Source organism: Macrosteles quadrilineatus, unplaced genomic scaffold (assembly GCF_028750875.1).
Source record: "Macrosteles quadrilineatus isolate MER2022 unplaced genomic scaffold, UCM_ALF_1.0 Scaffold_2__2_contigs__length_208266976, whole genome shotgun sequence".
Lineage (NCBI taxonomy): Eukaryota > Metazoa > Arthropoda > Insecta > Hemiptera > Cicadellidae > Macrosteles > Macrosteles quadrilineatus.
In genome coordinates, this window is record NW_026542595.1 from 178,622,523 (window position 1) to 178,642,884 (window position 20,362).

Here is a 20,362-nt window from a genome sequence, read left to right on the forward strand (position 1 = left end):
ATATCCCGATCCCTCCAATCGAATGAAGATGATTTACCCGGCTGTGGCGCGCATATCTCAAGTCTAATGTATGGCGGGAGGGCATTATAACGTGATCATTCAATGGATGACCCTGCCATGGGTGGCATCTGGTATGTCCGCGACCATGGGTGGTATGTATGGTTCCTGGTATACTTGTGCATTGTATGACTGCGGTAGTATGTGTTTGTGGATAGGTAGTATTTTCTGCTCATATACGGGAGTGTTTTGTATAAAATTATATTGGTAGATTGAGATGGTACTAAGGTAGAGATTTAAAATAATGGAACAAAGCGATTACAAAAGTGGATGTGGATGTGTATATGTAATCTGTGATAGCGTTTTTAAGATATTGAAATACGATTTGCGCTGTAGTATGTCTACGTTTGAGTTTATCTCGTGACTGCTACATACTTCAAGACTCATAGACAAACTGATGCTACAATCTACAACTATTGAGCTTAGGATTCAATGTTTGTCCTCCATACTTATTTTTTCTTGATTCTATCACACCCGAAACTTATTTTCACATTATAGCAATGGTGTGCTGGTCCATACTGAAATCAGAGAAATCTTAACCCTTCCAGACATTCTGTCATTTCTTCGCCGCCAGGCGCACTTTGACTAAACGACGGATTATAAGCTCATAAATAAGAACTAGACGAGAGTTCGTAGCGCGGCACCGAGCCCGGCAATGCTAGGATATGCATACTAAATGGCAGCCCCAGCCGATCTCCAGATAGCCGACTAACAATTTAATCCGGCCAAAACGTATGGTTAAATATTTGGCCGATGGGCCGGCTGCATGTAATGCCATGTTTGCCGATTTCGAGCAACGCCCTCGGTGTTCAGATAAAAGTCTAATTAAAGCTAAGTTAATCTGTGCGGATGGGCGCCGACCTGCCGGGCGCAATCCGACGTCTAGTTTAACGGAGTCTACTTTGTATCAGCGGATACCGTCTAGGTTAACGGAGTCTACTTTGTATCAGCGGATACTGTCTAGGTCAACGGAGTCTACTTTGTATCAGCGGATACCGTCTAGGTTAACGGAGTCTACTTTGTATCAGCGGATACCGTCTAGGTTAATGGAGTCTACTTTGTATCAGCGGATACCGTCTAGGTTAACGGAGTCTACTTTGTATCAGCGGATACCGTCTAGGTTAACGGAGTCTACTTTGTATCAGCGGATACCGTCTAGGTTAACGGAGTCTACTTTGTATCAGCGGATACCGTCTAGGTCAACGGAGTCTACTTTGTATCAGCGGATATCGTCTAGGTTAACGGAGTCTACTTTGTATCAGCGGATACCGTCTAGGTTAACGGAGTCTACTTTGTATCAGCGGATACCGTCTAGGTCAACGGAGTCTACTTTGTATCAGCGGATACCGTCTAGGTCAACGGAGTCTACTTTGTATCAGCGGATAACTTCTAGTTTAACGGAGTCTACTTAGGCTTCAGTGGATATCAGAACTGATTTCGAATAAAAACACGAAATGTAAAATGTGTTAAGCTGATAAAAAGTACTAATATCAATACATATAAACAATTACTCCATAACATGTAATTTATATTCTACTAATTAAACTCTACCATAAGCCATTAACACTTTTATGATATCGCACAAACAATTGTCCACACTTATTTCATTGATTAATGACGATACTGTACACACCACAAAGCCTATAAATATTTCCAACAAACATTGTATTTACGAAGATTTTTTAAAGTAATGTTTCGTCATCTGTTTATACTTATTGACGTAGATTATGTATCCCATTATGTATCGTATTATTTGCTTAAGTAGTATCTATGACCTATAAGCTCAAACCAATTAAATGCTTGTATTTATTTTGCAAAACAATCCACTGCCGGACTGAGGGCATGGAGTTTGCCGGTCGGTAAGGTCCGTTTGTACCAGACGTCCGAGTCACGACGGCCGATATGATAATTTATCAGTCATTTTGATTGAAGACCGTACGGAGCTCGGAAACCTGACTGACCTATGAATAACCGGCAACCGGCGCTGGCTTCGTCCCACCGCCGTGCGACGCGGGCGCGGGCCGCTCCTAGGTATCGCGTGTGATGCGATGGGAACCAGGCCTTAGGCTACTTTAGAACTAGAACTTTGGCTCTAGGTGAACTACACTGAGACTTAGGCCAACCCAGGAGAACTATGCGTCAGACTAGAACTAAATCTTGGGCTGATCTAATGGAAAAAGGCATTGGACTCTATGCGAAGTGTTAGGAGACACCCAGGTCTTAGGTCAAATTTTTGTAAACTCTGTTAATAATTTAAAATCTCATCGGGAATTGCGAATCTTATTGGTGCACTTGCCAGGAACCATATTACTTAAAAAAGTACTAAAAGTACAACATGAGTACATGCATTTATTTTTACATTCAATGTTATATTGTAGTCCCTAGGGTAGTTCTGAGAAAGATTTGAATAGTTAAACATAATGAAATGTTGAGAGTACAATTTTTTTTTTAAATTGAAAGCTATGCAAATATTTTTAATAACTTTTTTATTTTATGTTGAGCATTGCTCGTGTTGCTATACACTACATTTTAAAAAGTTGACAAAGTAATTTTTCGATCGATCTTAAAAAACAACCCAAATTCCAAAATTTGTATTTCATTGGAAAATTTAAAAATTAAATATATATATTTTAGAAGCTCTCTTGTTTAAGCTACATTGTGGATAAACTACAACTACCAAGCTAGACTTAATTGTATTTGTATCGTCTTCAGAAAAGCCACGAATAATCATAGTTTGTTTTGCAATAATGAACAATAAAAAAATATTACCATTAATTTATCCTTTTTCATTTGTAGTATGGTAATTATTGATTGAATTTGTATACGAAATAATTTCAATTAACTTTTTTTTTATTAGCTAACAACACGTATTAAATAATGTATGGAAAATAAAATATCCAAGCAACACTCTTGAAAAGCATTTAAAAGAATACTAGGCATATTTTAAAATTTTCTTCATCCACATTAAACATGTTTTTGCGTAGGTTTCAGCAATTAAAGCTACAATTTAGTTAAAACTATTGGGTAAGAAAATTAAATATTTCAATCTACTAAGTGTGCGATTTTTAATGTAATTATGTTCTATTTAAAACCCCAAGGTAAACAATGATACTTAAAATCGGTTAAATTAGCAATACAATATTAATAATACAATAAAATTGTTACGTGCATTTTTATGGTTTGCTAATCGCCACTCGTAACTAACCTACTAAGTACTTATCAGCTTAATATTTATTGTAACTATCAACATAATTTGTTCAATTATAACTCAAACTTCATTTCTAACCATCCTAAGAAATAATAACATACATATATGTCACACGTTGCAAATCGTCCAACTTGACACCACATTGTCACCACAGATCTAATAATCAATTAATCAATCCATTAAACAATAAGATTCATTGATATGCAGCAATTTATCAATGGAAGGCCGCGAGAAGCTTATGTAGGAACAAACAAATCACCCAGAATAAGTAAATAGCAATTATGACATGAGGTGTGTTAGTGTTAACACAATGGCAAGGTGTAAAGTACTTGTTCTAGGTGTCGGCAATGGGTGACTAACAAATGGTATTTATGTTTATTAGATGTCGATTGTAAATTATGGAATTTACCCGAGCCAAGTACAGTCCAGCATTGCGGTGCATTGGAGAGATGTGTAATGCGGTTTAATAGTTTCTGACGAACGGTGTATATGTTAATCTTATAGGACATTGGTATTTGGTCGTAGAGATTGGTTTTGCGATTTTACATTACCATTTGGTTTTGGATGCGTTTGTTACTAATTTTATAGTTGATTACATAAAGGAATATGGTGGTTAGTTTCAGTGACAATTCTACAGTAACTTTTGCAACATTAAATGTTTAATTTTTTTGAAGTGTTTTTTTCTGCGAATACATAAATTCAATTTAAGTTACTTAATTGTGTTTGGCACTATCAGATCACACATATTGATACTGAATGTATAACCTTCCTGTAAAAATGTGCAAATTGTGAAATAGAATTTTTCAAAATATATTTTTAAATTAGATAGTTAAATATAAATCAATATAAGCTGTAGAATCAGCCTATAAGAATTGAAACTGGAATTTAGTTTTAGATGTGGGAAAAAGTCAAAATTGTCTCACAATATGGAGATAAAAAAGCATAAAAGTAGTAGTCGATCACAAATTATCTCCACTAAAATTTGATTATGAAATGGGGTGAAAAAAATAAAACTGAATAAACTCATACAATTCAGATAATTGAGTAAAAAACTCGTGAAAAAGAAAATGTCTAAGAAACATCAAAAGAGTTTTTTCATTGTTTGGTATTTTTATGAAGTTCATACGTCTTAACTTCGTACTGTTGAAACCCCCGCATGTTATTACATTGTAAAATGAAGCTTGAAATGCGTCTATATGGAATCGATAAAAGCATAACCAAGTTCAGGTCCTATCAATTTAAAACCCCGAAGTGGTCTCTGATCCAAACTAAAAATTAGTTTTTCCTTCTAAAATAACTCTTAACCAGTAAAACAGCCTACCTTCTTTGTGGTGTACGTCTAATATATTACTATCTAAACTTTCCAACTATAATACACAAACCGACATCTCTTGCTAAATCCTTTATGAATTTTATTCATCGATACGCCGCAACAATTAATAAATATTCATTACAACGAAATTCCCGTTGAAAGTAACTGAAATGTCAAGAGGTTCTCGACCAAGGGACGAAGTGAGATTCAAATACCCGTGTAAAGGTTAACCCCCGCAGTATCACATGATGCAAGTAAGTTAGGCAATGCACAATTGAATATTATATTAATATACCAGCTGTCTCGCCAACAGGTGTGGGGCGTTGCGATGCTTCCACAATTGGCGCGAAAGTGAGGGTTACCATTTTTGTACGTATGACATAAGAGGTATTTCCAAAATTTGGAGAGGAAATTATAGTTAAACACAACGCTTGTTGTACTATATAGCAAATTGAATATTGACGACCAATGTTAACAACGACGTCGGTTAAAACTTAAAAAAGTACGGAATTTAAATGTCAAAATACTTAAAGAATAGATACATTTAGAGCCAACAAATCTGCCTTAACCACAAAACACAATTAAATTCAATTATTAACAATTTAATTGTCTAAAACTCTTCGTCTGTAGCTGAGCTACTTCTTTTACATCATATGATAAATGGGCAACGGTTCTTACGGGAATACGAAATTTACATTGAAACCTGATATTTACCTCCTTAACATTCTTGTTCCCAACTAACATTTACATTTGGGCTACTTTCTTTTAATATCTAGTCTAAACATTTCACATAACCGAATGGAGTCGGATTAAATCTGTCTTTGAATGGATTCAAAAGTTTTCTTTAAGAAAGTTTTAAGTGAATCTAATTCTATTTGTGGCTTTGATACAACCCAAGGTTCTAATTTTCCCCCAAGTATTCCGACCCATGTTCTACGACCCCAACGTATTACTTGTATACATGTAAAAACATTACATGTATTACAGTACTTGTATATAAATCCAAAATATAGGTCCCCATTGTCTCCCAATATCCCAGGGGCAGATTCAATATCCCCAACGTCTCTCCCACATATCCCTCAAGTCCCAATATCTCCCGTCTGCCCCGGTGACGACATTTACCTCCGTCACGTACGCGGGTATTATTTCGCCCCCTAATTATTCCCCCTGGGCCAGACACAATTCAATTGTTCTCTCCATTCATTCGATTTGGTCCGGTCTTCGCTGACATCGCCATTACAGTTTTCACACGAGCTGTCGCGTCGCATATTTTTAACTCAAATTACAGGTGGTCTCGTGTCACAGGTCGCTATTGTTTCGAGATGACTTTTGTTGACTTTTATGCAGGGCTTCGTGTGCGATCGATTGGAGGTGAACGAAAATTCAAAGGGTTGGGTGGGTTTTATCATAGTTTAGATTCAACAATGAAAGAACATAAGATAGTGACTTAACCATGTATTATCCAGAAAAAAACTTATAGATTTGGATAACAATTACCTTATTTAATTTAACTAAATTTTAATTTAAGGAAAATTTCCACAGTACGAAGTTACTTTGTTTAAAATGCATCAAACAGTTACTACAAGCTTTTAAACGCATGTAAACCTAATTAGACCAAAATGTCAAACTCTATTAAGTGTTCCCTCATTTTAAAAGTGTTCATGCCTTTCACTAAAACCTGATATAATTCATAGTTTTTTTTCGTTTGCGAGACTATATATTCCGAAAAATAAAACAGTCGTAGGTTGTAGGCCTAAATTACACTCACTTATTTAAAATATAATAACATATACTGCAGTTAAGATAAGAAGAAATGAAGAAATATATAAACTTAATCTTAATCTCATTTTCAATATATTACAATTGATTTTGCAACAGCTTTGTAGTATTCACACGGTAAACGTTTTCCTTAATTCCATTCGTTTAAGTCTCTTCCTTCAAAAAATAACATTTCAACAAGCAGCTGACAAAAAAACATAAATTTACGATGAACTAACTTGGATATCATTCAATTATAATCTGGCACTAAAAATACAACGTCTTATTTCAACAAAGTCCATTTAAAAAAATCACAAAATTTTTAAGGTTAATGAAAAAATTTGTTCTTTTTCCCATTTTATTCTTCATTATTTGTTTTTCATTCAATTGAAAGGAAACGCCTTTAAGCTCGTTTTCTTGTCAAAACATCGAAAGGTTCAGATAAAATATTCAAATTCGGTGGACACTATTGAAGGGACTGACTTTAAAGCACTTGGGCAGCACCGGAAGAGGGGGAGGGAGGGAGGGGTGTCGCTCGGAAAATAACGACGGTAAAAAGGGACGAGTCTTTACGACAACCAGAGAACTGTTATTAGGAGGTCACTTCATTGACTGGCTTCGGGAGCTCCAACCTGTAGACCGTCTATACTGTGTTAACTGTAACGAGGCAAATGGACGGGATACAGCATAAAGCACACGTTATTTTAAATCCATTTTCTTCCTAGGACGTTTTACACCTAACAATGTACCGAAAACGTGATATGGCGAAGTTTTCTTTGGTAAACTATGTGTTTTATCAAATCTCTAGGTATTTTTTTTTATGTTGCTGCTAAAACATTTTCACAATTTAATGGGTAATTTAACTTCAGTAAAACTATTGAGACCATTTCGTTATTATAATTAAAGTTTTCGTAACTGATCAAATGCATTAGGGTTTCGGTGATTTGAAATAGGACCCAGCTGTCTTGAAAAAATGGCCGGTACAGAACTAAAGACACAATTAATCTTAGTTATCCATAAAAAAATTTCGCACTTTTCCTACGCTCATCCCTACTATTTGGAGTGACATCCCTATCATATAAAAGTTATAAGTAAGTAATTTTATGATATGTGATTCTGTGTTGTATTTACAGATAAAAAAAGAATTAACTTTTACTTTTCAAACAATCATTGAGCCCACGGTTCGTGTTAGTATTTCACTGAATGCATCTCAAAGGGATCAAGATTGGGAAGTAGAGAGTTAAATTAAATAGTTTATTCCTTAAAAAACACATTATACATTTTTTGTTATGTCTTTGCTTGCCTCTATAACCTTTTTGTTTCCATCTAAATCGCCAAATCACTGTTTTTGCCCTCGCACATGTGACACATCAACAAAAGTTCCACAGCACAAGTATATTAAATGAGCATTCAAACGTTAAAACCCTACGACTATGAGTACACGCTCTGATGATTTACACAGTGATTCACAGACTAGACGAAATTACGAGTGAACCAAAGTACATTATACATTGAGATTTCAAGTATTTAAGAAAAATACTAAACGAACTGGGAACTATTATATAGAAAAATATAATATGAAATTAATTTATTAGATAAATGCAATTATGACCGTTATCTTTGCTCCAAAAAGTATCGATACTGCTATACAAAAATTGCAAGATTTAACACCATTTTTCAAAAATTAACAACATTTTACCCCCAATCAACTAACCAGTTTATCAACTTTCCAGACCTAAAAATGTACAAAAACACATCTCCAACACCAACTCTTACTTCGCGTGTCCCTAAACAGAACAATCGCGGTGAGATGACCCTCGTAAAAACCACATAAAGAAGTGAACTGGCGAACACCAGTAGCGTAGATAATTTAAATAAATGCGCAGAGTAGGCGAAACAAACTGTATAAAGTTAAGATTTACGAGCAAAAACATTAATGACCTTTGTGGAGAGGGTACAAATAAGTAGAGAGGACGCAATGGCATTGGTCACGTTATATTTTGTAGAATATTAGAGGCTCGACCGTCTAAGTAAATTCTACGTTGCATAGTTTTGACATAAGGTTTGTGACACGTATTTATAATTTGACGTAAATTTTAAAACTGTGTTTTAACCCGTGATAAACGCTCATTGAAACTTAAATTGATGGTTGAATTGCGTTACCAGAAAAAAAAGGTTTAACATTTTGAATATAAATCCATTTATGTATTATCACCTGCTTGTCCGATTTTTCAGCTTTGCCATTACATAATTATTTTTATATTTAAATAATAGGGTAATTCTACAAGTGTTTGTTAAAAACTATACAGTTAAGTATTAAACGAGGTACCAATTAAATCTTTTTTTAATTTATTGAGCTTTAGTCCTTTATTTTGTAATTGTATAAATATGGAACCATTGTGTTAATTTAAAGAATATTAACACTTATGCCAGTTTACAAGTGCGCGCAAAAAAATACTTTTTGACACGATAAGTTAACAAAATATTAGGTATAAAATTACAATTTCAATTGGACAAGGCATAGAAATTTAGTAATAAGTTCAGTGTAGAATTGATTTGTATAATTTTCGGTGTATTGTATTGAACACAATTATAAATTGGATTGTCTTAAAATCGTAGCCAATACACAAATAACATATGAAGCTGTTCATTTTATATGTATTTTAAATTGCTACTGTCAAACTATTACAAAATTTAATTAATTTAATAAATTTTTTACTTTATTTTATAACGCTAATGGGTACTATAAAATTTTGATCTTTAACATTTTATTACGATTTAATGGGTTAAATCTTCGTCAACAATGATTCATTATTTTAAATTAACGATTGAAAATAATGTGTTGGAATGTAATAAAATTAAGTCGTTTAAAAGTTTATCATTGGGCTCTTTAGAAATGTGTTTTACTTATCAAAGCCTTTAAGTTATCGTATGTCTGTTTGTTAAGCTACCGCTTCGGTTAATTTATGTACAACGTAATGTTTCATTCGCATTTTATTTACCAATTAAATTGACATGTATGTGTATTTTATTTGTGCATGTTTACCACAGGAATATTTTAATCATTGGCTAATAAATTGAGATCTCTTCACACGAACATGTTACTATATATACTATGAATTTTGTTAAATTCACAAAGTTTAATTCTTGTTATATTTATTATTATTATGTTGTTTCCAAACTAACATAACAAATATAAAATTAAAATTCAAATAGTATAATATGTTTCATTTACGTATTAATATTCGTCCTTTTTCAATATTTGGTAATATTTACGTCGAAACACATTTTAGTTTTAATTTCCTCTGATTTGACTAGATGCAATGTTGAATTATACATTTAAATTTTTAAATTTCTGATTTCTATTTTATCCCTTTGTCAAAATTTAGTACTAACCAAATTCTTAGATTTACGATGTTGTACCACGTTTGTTTACATAAATTAAGTTAGAAAATAACCAACAAATTCTAACAAGCTTGGCGACTATAATGTTTTTAAGTTAAAATACCACCAGAAATCAATCACTTATTTTACTACTGATAACATGAGGAGAGTCCTACCTTAGTTTTTCCAGTCCGTGGGGTTGGCGAGTTGACTACGATGGCGTGGACCTCGACCTCGTACCACTCTGGCCCTGCCTCCCTGTCCAGCACCTCAGCTGTAGAGACGACTCCCAGCTTGGTGTCCACGTCAAACAGACGGTCAGCCTGTCTACCTCCCACGCCAGTCACATTGGTCACGTAGTACTCGATATCCGCTTGGTCGCGATCCTTCAACCGAGCACTCACGGTCAACACGCTGGTGCCCGGAGGTTCGTTCTCGTACACACTCCCCGTGGTATCCGCCCTCTCGAACACCGGTCCGGGCCCCGACCCTAGCGCGATGATGGTTATGTACGCGTCAGAGGACTTCCTGTCCGATTGTACAGCTTCGTCTGTGGCCTTCACCGATATCTGGTACTTGGGCTCCGGGTCAGGTAGGTACCTGCGGAGTGTCACGGCTCCTGTACTCCTGTGTAGCCTGAACAGGTCGGTGTTGCCGGTCACCAGGTCGTAGGTGACGAGGCCGTTAGTGCTGGAGTCTGCGTCTCTGGCGAACACCGTCATCACTGTCATGCCGTCTCTGCCGTGGTATCCGCTGCGCTGAGGTGTTGGTAGAATGGCAGCGTTCATTGATACGAACACCGGTGCGTTGTCATTAGCGTCCTCCACTATTACTGTGACGAGCTTCTCTGCCGATAGTCTAGAAGATTCCGGTAGAGCTTGGTCAGTAGCTACGACTGTTAGACGGAACGTGTCTACGGCCTCTCTGTCTATCGGTAGTTGGGTGAGGATGACTCCGGTCTTCGGGTTGATTTGGAAATGTAGTATCCCGGGATTGAGAGGGTCTTCCGGCTCTTGTTTGGATATGGCGTACGCGATCTTGCCGTTGATACCGGAGTCGGGATCCTCAGCCGTCACCGTCACGATGGGTGTGTTTACGGGGATGCACTCTCTGATCTGACGCACGATTGCCGTGTTTGTGAACGCCGGAGGGTTATCGTTGCAATCTTCTACCGACACGGTAAATACTATCGAGGTGGACAGTCTCGGGTTTCCTCCGTCTGAAGCAGTAATGTTGAGGACATAAGAACCGAGCTCTTCGTAATCCAGTGGCTTATGGAGATAGAGGGTTCCGGTGGCCGGGTCGACGTGGAAAGTGTCCCTTCTGTTGCCGGAGCTGATAGAGAACACGACCTCTCTGTTGACACCGACGTCGGCGTCCGTCGCCTCGAACTGAATGAGTTTGGTCCCCACCGTGGCGTTCTCCAACACCGATATCTTGGCCTCCGTGTGCGTGAACACCGGCGCGTTGTCGTTCTCGTCCAACACGTCGACGACCACCGTCGTTGTGGCGCTCAGCCGTCCTGTGATGGCCGCGTCGTGAGCTACGACAGTCAGGGAGTAGTGAGAAGTCGTCTCTCTGTCCAAGTACTTGGCGACGGTCAACTGTCCAGTAGCTTCGTCCACCGCGAACTTGCCTTCTTCGTTACCCTCTGACAACGTGTAAAACACGTCCCCGTTCAAGCCTTCGTCAGCGTCCGTAGTAAACACTCTGATCACTTGTGTTCCGATACTAGAGCCTTCTGATATCTGCACTCTATACGGCTGTCGTAAGAACTGGGGAGCGTTGTCATTCACGTCGGTAACATAAACATTGACTTTCACCTTATCCCGATGCCTCGTAATTCCGTTATCGCTAACAATGGCTTCCAACGTGACATAGCTCTGACCTGTCGTCTCTAACAGCTCCTCTCGGTCGAATACGTGAAGAGTTTTAATAAATCCGTTCTTGGGATCGATGGCGAAGTCCTGTTTGGCGTTTGACAGTGAGAAGGTGAGCTCGGCGTTACGTCCTATATCTCTATCAGTAGCGGCTACCTTTCCCACGAATGAGTCCGGAGGCTCGTTTTCTCTAATGTGGAACGTGAAGGTAGAGTTTGTAAACTCGGGACGGTTGTCGTTTTCGTCAATCACATGAATCACTACAGGCACCACGGAACTCCTCGGGGGATCCCCCTTGTCACTGGCAGTTACTGTCAACGAGTAATAATCTCTCTCTTCCCTATCCAGCGGACTTCTGACGTACATAAAGCCATCGGGGAACACTCCGAACTTGTCCTCGGCGTTTCCTTCTGTGATCGCATAGGACACTAGACCGTTAGCTCCCAAGTCGGCGTCGGAGGCGGACAGAATAAAAAACCTGTCGTTGACCGGGGTAGACTCTAGGAGAGAGGTCTCGTAAGAGGTGTGGTCGAAGACCGGAGTGTGGTCGTTGACGTCTACTACTGTGACGATCACTACATGCCGCGCGGACAACGGAGGCTCTCCCGAGTCCGTCGCTGTCACTTCCAGGTTCAGCCAAGTCCCCGGCTCCGCGCGGATCGGTTTATTCAAGTATATCACACCTGTCGCTTCCACTATCCTGAACTGATCGTCCGGGTTGAAACTGAGGCTGTATGTGACCCTGGAGTTGAGCCCGGCGTCTCTGTCCCTCGCTCTGGCCAAGTACACCTCTTGTCCCACGGCGGCGTTCTCTGCTATGGTCGCTTGGTCTTTGTCTCTTGTAAACACGGGTTGGTTATCGTTCTCGTCCAGAATACTGATGTTCACAGTCGTTTTACCGTAGGACAGACCAGCCCGGGCAACTACCGTCAAACTATAAGATGACATCAATTCTCTGTCGATTCTATTGGCTGTTGTTATGACACCTGACCTTTCGTCTATTCTAAAACATCGGTTTGGATCGCCATATACTATTGAATACCTTTCGTTATTTTGCTGAAAGTCTAAAGTGCGTACTTGTACTCTTCCTACTTCTCTACCGACGGCTGGTTCCTTCTTTTCGTGATCTTCTGATATTTGAAAATTATAACCACCAAATGCGTCGAATTCAATTGTTTCTATATGGCTATCTTTGATAATTTCTACAACAGCGTCCTCTACAGCTTTTCTGTCTCCACGGTCTTTAGCTGAAATTTTCATCCGATACAATACTTTTTGTGAATTTATCAAACTAGCTTTCAAGGACATTACTCCAGTGCTGTCATCAATTTGAAAAATGCCCTCACTTCCACTCTCTATACCAAATCTGATAGCGGCATTCTCGCCCTCGTCCTTATCGCTAGCTGTCACTTTGAGCAAGGACATCCCTACTGGCGTATCTTCGCTAACCTGGACAAAGTACTGTAGAGGATAAAACTCTGGACTGTTATCGTTTACATCCTGAACTGATAAGAAAACTGTGGCAGTTGACGATTGAGGGGGCGTTCCTTGGTCCTTAGCAATAACTCTGATTTCATACCGGGAAATCATTTCTCTATCTAATTTTGTTTTGATGGTTAACTGTCCGGTAAGCGGGTCTAATCCAAAAACTCCTGGATACTTTTGTTGCACCTCTGATTGTAAACTGTATGTGACACTACCATTAGTACCTTGATCGTGATCGGTAGCCGCTAACATCGCAACTAACGTATTTGGGGGAGTACTTTCAGATAAACTAACATTAATTACATTCTGAGAAAACATAGGCTTTTCATCATTTTCATCTAAAATAATAACCTTGAGCTGGGTGTACGCCCATTTGGGGTTAGGCCCTCCATCTCTAGCTGATATTCTTAGTTCTACCGTACCTTGTACTTCTCTATCCAATGGAGCTTTAGTAGTAATTAATCCAGAATCGATATCCATTTCAAACCACTGATGATCGTTTCCTGACACAAAAGCATAATACACTTGTGCATTCACTCCCGTATCTTCGTCAGTTGCGGTTATTCCGGCCACGTACGTCCCCGGAGGGGCCAACTCACTCAGAATTGCGGAATATTCACTTTTCTCAAACACTGGCTCGTGGTCGTTCACATCGTTTACATGGATGATAAGAAAAGCAGTCGCTGTCCGAGGTGGGGATCCCTTATCAGTAGCCACGATAGTGAGGTTGTATTTGTTGATGTGTTCACGATCCAATACTCCGTTTACACGTACTATGTCGAAGCTACCACTGAATTCTAGTCTGAAATGATTTCTCTCGTTGCCTGACTTGATCTCCACTCTCGTTTCCCCGTTCAGTCCTTCGTCCATGTCCACCACTGAGACCGCCGCCACCACAGAACCGTTAGACGCGTTCTCATCCACAGTAGCGAACCCAGCTGTCGATGGGAAGTAGCGAAATTTAATTACGGGATCGTGATCGTTCGCGTCCACTAGATTCACTGTAACGTACGTCCTTCCATCCTGTCTAGGCGAACCGTGATCCCTGGCGAACACAGTAAACACACAACTCTTCGGACACCCACCTCCCGGCTTGGCTTGCGATATCTGAGGACAGTTCTGATGTGGACAATCTAGAGGTTCAGACGTCGTTATCACACCGGTCTCAGGGTCCACAGCGAACTTCCTCTCCGAATCTGAGAGGAAATAGGTAATTTTAGCATTATCACCGATATCACTGTCCGATGCCATAACTTTCACAACGACCGTGCCGAGGGGTACACTCTCGTTTAGGGAGACTATGTAATCACTGTGGTCGAATATAGGAGGATTGTCGTTGACATCCAAGATGGTGACATTGACCTGCAAGTATCCGAACCTGGGTGGACTCCCACCGTCCCTTGCGGAGATGTTGAGTTGGTAGAAGGCCCGGCTCTCCCTGTCGAGTTTACCCGTAGTTTGTAGATGCAGGTACGACGTGTCTCCACTAGGGTTGACAGTGACTTCCAGCCTGAACTTGTCATCCTTGTTGCCGGCCACTATCCTGTAGTCGTCGGACACTCCGTTGACACCGGCGTCCCTGTCTGTCGCAGCGTCCAGCAACAGTCTCGTCCCGGCAGCCGCACTCTCGGAGAACGACACTGCGATACTCGACTCCGGGAACTCTGGAGAGTTATCGTTCACATCCACCACGACTATTCGCACTTCTATCGGATACGTCGGCTGACTCGACAGCACCACGAGATCGTAGCGATCGTTCGTTAAAGTCTCGCGATCCAGCACCACTGTAGTCCTTATCTCACCCGTAGTCCCGTTCAGGACGAACTCCCGAGGTGGCTCGTTAAACCTGTATGTGAATCCTCGCTTGACAGGGATGTTCCCGACGATAGTTCCTCTGGGCTGACCCTCGGCTATCTCCAACTGCACCCTGGTGTCCACGGCCCTGCTCTGCATCTGCGCCGAGGTGTCTTGAGCCACGACACACAGTGCCGCACCTAGGACCGCGACCGCGCACCGCAGCACAGCCCCGCGCCACCGCATGTCTCACACGCACCGCACTCCCGTCTCCGTCACCACATACATTCCGCGCTCTCTGGACGAGCGAGCAACACTGAGCGCGTCTCCGTCTCTCCGCTCCGTCGTCCCTCTCCCCGCGCCCCCTGCCCCCGCCAGCCCCCGGCGGATTTTATGGCCGCAAATAGATGGGCCTAGGCTAGCGAGGTATTCAACATGGCGGCATCTTCGCTCTCTCTCGCTCTCCCACATGCCCCCGCATCTCTCTGTCGAGCATACAGCCGAATTTATGCGTGCCGTTGTTGGCTTTTTTCTTCACTCCGGGTTCTTCTTGTCTGAAATAAAGGAATGTTAGGTTAGTGGTCGGTCTGAGTCATTTGACTAATTGTTAATTACACACAGTTTAGGTAACCCAGTCACATATAATTATTGAGCCGGTGTTGTTTTATTTTTGTTACCGGTACTAACTATGCACAGGTCTTTACCATGAGAATGTCTACAGCATACTTAATAATTATCATTTTCACATGGAGACAATGAAAATGTGGAATTATTTAGATCCAATTAAAAAAATTAATTTCAACTAATTATAAATTGTGTATACACATCTTATTTACATGTACCACTTTTCCATAATCCATATAGTAAATCTATATACTGATTAAAATATTGTTTAAGCATTTATTCAATTCTAATGTGCTGGGACTAATCGTATGCAAACCAAAACCCCTTGTTCAAAATAATATTGATGAAGCCTACTAACAGCATTTCAGTAAAAATCACAAACATTGGGTATAGAAAATACAGGTAAATTTGTACCAAACACGCCACTCACATTTTAAAACACAATGGCAACCAAGGAACACTATAATATGATATTGTAACTATACGGTTCGGGTTAAATAATAGGGAAGAAATATGGGAAATGGAGAGGGTTTGTCAACTAGCTTACCACCAATTAGTATTTAACGCATAAGTAAAATAAGTTAACTCCGATTTCCAATCAGTAACATAAGTAGTAAAAGAGTTTGAATATAAAAAAGTGTATTAAAAACCTTGGACGTAATACAATTCCAACAAAATCCAAAAGCCATAACAAAACAATGCTCGATTTCGAGCACTTATTAACCATCGTGGGAGCCGACGTGCTCTCGACCGCCAAGCACAGGGATACTCAACGTGAACAAAAACAGTCACGACCGGGATTCTGTGTCAAAATGAAATTTTATTCCGGACGAGAAAACAGGTATTAGATTGTAAGACGGAGATGGGTTGATGGGTTGATGGGTAGATGACGTACCCCGCAGGAGGTTACTGATATGTCATTAAAATAACCTGCTGTAAGCGAGCGGAAATAAAATGTAATCTATGTATTTTGTAATTTCATAAGCACGGCGCAAAACTACGGTGTTTAGAATAACGGTTCAATTTAGCGACTAAAGTCGAGAAAATAGGTAGGTGTACTGTTGAGTATTGACGTCTTTAATAGACTGGAAATAAAGGTAGCCTGTTCCACTTTACATCTGGTCGAAAGTATATACATTATTAATACAATTTAACAGGATGTTATGTCATAACTAATTTAGATAAGTAATTGTTTGGCGTGTTCAATTTGATTTTTGTTTGTAGCAAAAATAAAGCATGCAAATTGGAGTTTTCGTCCACAAAAATGATTAATGTTAATTATTTATTTGTTTGTTTGTTGTGTTTGTTGTTTGTTGTGTTTGTTGTTGTTGTCTTTGTGTTGTGTTTGATGTTGTTTTTTGTTTATTTAATTGTTTGTTGTTCATTTGGTTGTTTGTTAATTATTTGTTGTTTATTTGTGTTGTCGTTTGTTTAATTGTTGTTATTTGTTTGTTGGTTTAGTTTTTTGTATTTGTGTTTGTTGTTTATTTGTATTTGTGTTCATTTTTATTTGTGTTGTTTATTTGTTTGTTTTTATGTTGCGAGTGTATAAATCACTTAAACACGTAAAAGAAAGGTTTAGATGGTTTACTTTTATGATATCGATTTTTTTTATGAGTGGCAATTAAATATAATATTACCAATATCATTACTCATTGAGGAAATTACTTAACCGAACAATTCTCCTAAATATTCAAGAATTTCACAAAATTTCGAAACAAACTTTTTTACTACTGGCAAATTAAAATAAACTAGCCAAACGTTTTACATATTTTCGATTAATTATCCCTTTTCACGTTTGACAGATTGAGAAAAGACGAATCTTCCATCTCTTTATCATAACATTTTTCGCAAACTACTTAAGTTTTCCACTTGTTCGTTATTATTTTTCTACCATCCATGTTATTGTTCATTCCATATATAGTTTTTTTTTTTTTATTCTTACTTATTCCCCATCCTCCACTGTTGACTGTTCATGTCGAACTAACCTATTGTCAAATTACAATCACATCCCTTTAAAGTATGTTTTACCCAACATTTTACGAAATTCCCTTTACTTTCGCAGACACTTCGACACACAAAGGAAGAAGGCCCAAAAGAACACAGGTATAACAGAAGACTTCCTGGAGGTGAAACTGTTGTAGACAGTGAGTGTCGGGAGAGGTGGAAGGGGGAGAACAAACCCAAGATATAACAAGGGGCTGTAAATCCTTCAGGAGGGATCAGAGATGTGCGACAGACTACTCATATTGTCACTGGCGTGAGAGAGACAGAAGTATTGTGTTGGATGAATCCGTGTCCGACCCTTTGTCACTCATAATAAATTCTGTTTTAACAAAATTATTTTTCAGAGGATAAGATTCAAGGACGAGCAGTAGACATTTCTGAACTAATTGATGTGCATGATGAATTTGTTTGGTTGGCATTTTATTGCGATGACCATATGAAATGCGGTAGTAAATTGCTTCCTTTACTACATTGAGACACTCAAGATTCAAATCGAATTTATTGTCAGAAAGAGAGTTATTGCCTCAAAATAGTAGGGTAGGGCTTGTTTGTGAGTATACATAATTGTATTCGGGCTTTCGAAAGAGACGAGTCGAAAGGTCCATTTCCTATCCTGCGACTGTTACGACTCTAGTCGCGCGGAACCAAAAATAAAGAGACCCAAAAATAATTGTACACACATTAGTAGTGGTGAACCCAGAAAGATAAGTCACTTTAGGCGTTTTTTCCCATAAGAATAACATGGGGATCATTTTTTGGCCACCAAAACCAAAAATCCTGATCTTTGCCTAAATATCCCTATATAATTGTTAAACCTTATTTCTTACTTATTTCTCATAAATATATTCGATATTAAGCTAAAAAAGCTAATTCTTATATTTATTGACCCTTACAAGTGTAAATGTAGAGTAGTGGCAAACCCAGAAAGAGCCATCACTTTGGGCACGTTTTCCCCATAAGAATAACATGGTGAGCTTTTTTTGACCACTTTTTTAAAAATCCAGCTCTTGGCCAATACAAGCCTATATAAATGTTCAATACCATTGTACAACTCCATTACTATTTCAAATCCACATCCATTCACATGTATATTCTCAAAATCGATCGAGGTTTGTACGCGAACTCGTGCGCGCTCCCGGCTCACGGCGTGCTCCCGGTCATGCTCCCGACCTATGGTTAGGCTTCTCGCTCCCGACTCATGGTCGGTTTTCTCGTCTCTAGTGGTAGCTCTTGATTAAGCCTTGGGTGGGTGACCTCCTGTTGAAGTAATTTCTAGTTAAATTGTTTAAATTTTTTTTAATTTCTAGCTGAAAATTTTGAAAATTTCACAATTTCTGGTTAAAAAATTTTGAAATTTTGAAAAGTCTATAAATAGAAGTGACATTCGGGTGATATTTCATTCTGGACCATGAGGCCCACCTGTCAACACTGCTCCGTGTCGCTCTCCACCAAAAGTAACCTGTTTCGCCACTACAAGGTAATTCATCAAATGAAGGTGAAACTGTGCAAGGTTTGCAATTTAATCTGTGATAATAATGTGGCTCTAAAGTCGCATGTATTACAAAGTCACAAGAGTTGTAATTTTTGTAAAAGAAATGTTGTTGGACATTTTAAAAGACACGCCAATTCTTGCATGAAATGTCCATACACAATGATAAAATTTGTTGGTGAATCGATTAGAGCTGACCTTGAAAGTACTCTGAAGTCTTGTCCTCTGCCAATAAAATGGACTTTAGTTAGGAGAATTAAATTTATGAAATATTCAATGGATCAAAATGGAAAATTAGTTAATGAGAAAGAATGTATTGCGGATTTTAGAAGCCTTACTACCTTAACTATTGAGAAGAGAGATTTAAAGCCTCAAATTGAAAATTCACTTTTAAAGATTGATGCTTCTATACACAAATATCAAGCCCAAGGCAGTGGATGGATTTATGACCACACTAAGTATTGGCAGTTGCATATTTACAAGTACAAGCCCCTAACTCCAAAGTCATATATCCCTACACCAAAAAGTATTCAATCAAAACATGCAGTTTTAAATATTAAAAATGCTGATAATAAATGCTTCCTTTGGTCAATTTTAGCAGCTTTACATCCAAGGAATTGTATCAATGAAAATGCTGAAAGGGTCTCTAGCTATGCACCCTACATAGGGCAGTTAAATATGACAAATATAAAATATCCCGTAAAAATATCTGATATAGAAAAATTTGAAACACAGAATAATATAAGTGTTAATGTATTTGGAGTTGAAGACCAGAAATGTATACATCCATTAAGAACAACCAAACTGAATAGTAATACTCATATAGATCTATTATTATTACAAGAAGGTCGTAAATCACATTACTGTTTAATTCGTGATTTTAATAGATTAATGCTGCGGTCTACAAAAGATAACAATAAGAAGCATTTTTGCAAGTTGTGTTTACAACATTTTTACACTAATGATAAATTAGAACGTCACATAATGTATTGTCAAAACTTTGATGCCCAACGAGTGGAAATGTCTAAACAAGATACATTACAATTTAAAAATTTTAAATATCAACTTAAAGCCCCATTTGTGATTTATGCTGATTTTGAGTGCTTTATAAACTCTAACAACCATACTCCATCTGGATTTGCATTCGTTGTAGTGAGAGATTCTAAGATTATTTCTGAAGAGTTATATAGTGGTGAAAATGTTATGGATGTGTTTTTCAAAAGGTTGTTTGAGACTTATGACTTCATTAAAAGTCAAATGGCGATATATATTCCCCTTGTAATGACTCCTGAACAAGAGGCATGTTTCCAAAACTCAACGCATTGTCATATTTGTGAAAAGCCCTTATATTTTGATAGGGTACG

At 38.5% G+C, this 20,362-nt stretch overlaps 1 protein-coding gene across 1 annotated transcript in view; it reads right to left on the reverse strand.

The window, feature by feature from the left end:
- LOC128983945 (cadherin-related tumor suppressor-like) overlaps nt 1-15,217 on the reverse strand; it is a 195,398-nt gene extending 180,181 nt beyond the window's left edge. Inside the window, exon 1 of the mRNA XM_054403221.1 lies at nt 9,896-15,217. Coding sequence (XP_054259196.1) covers nt 9,896-15,124 — 5,229 coding nt within the window. The 5' untranslated portion in view covers nt 15,125-15,217. The remainder of the gene's footprint in view (nt 1-9,895) is intronic.
- Nucleotides 15,218-20,362: the final 5,145 nt, after the last annotated feature.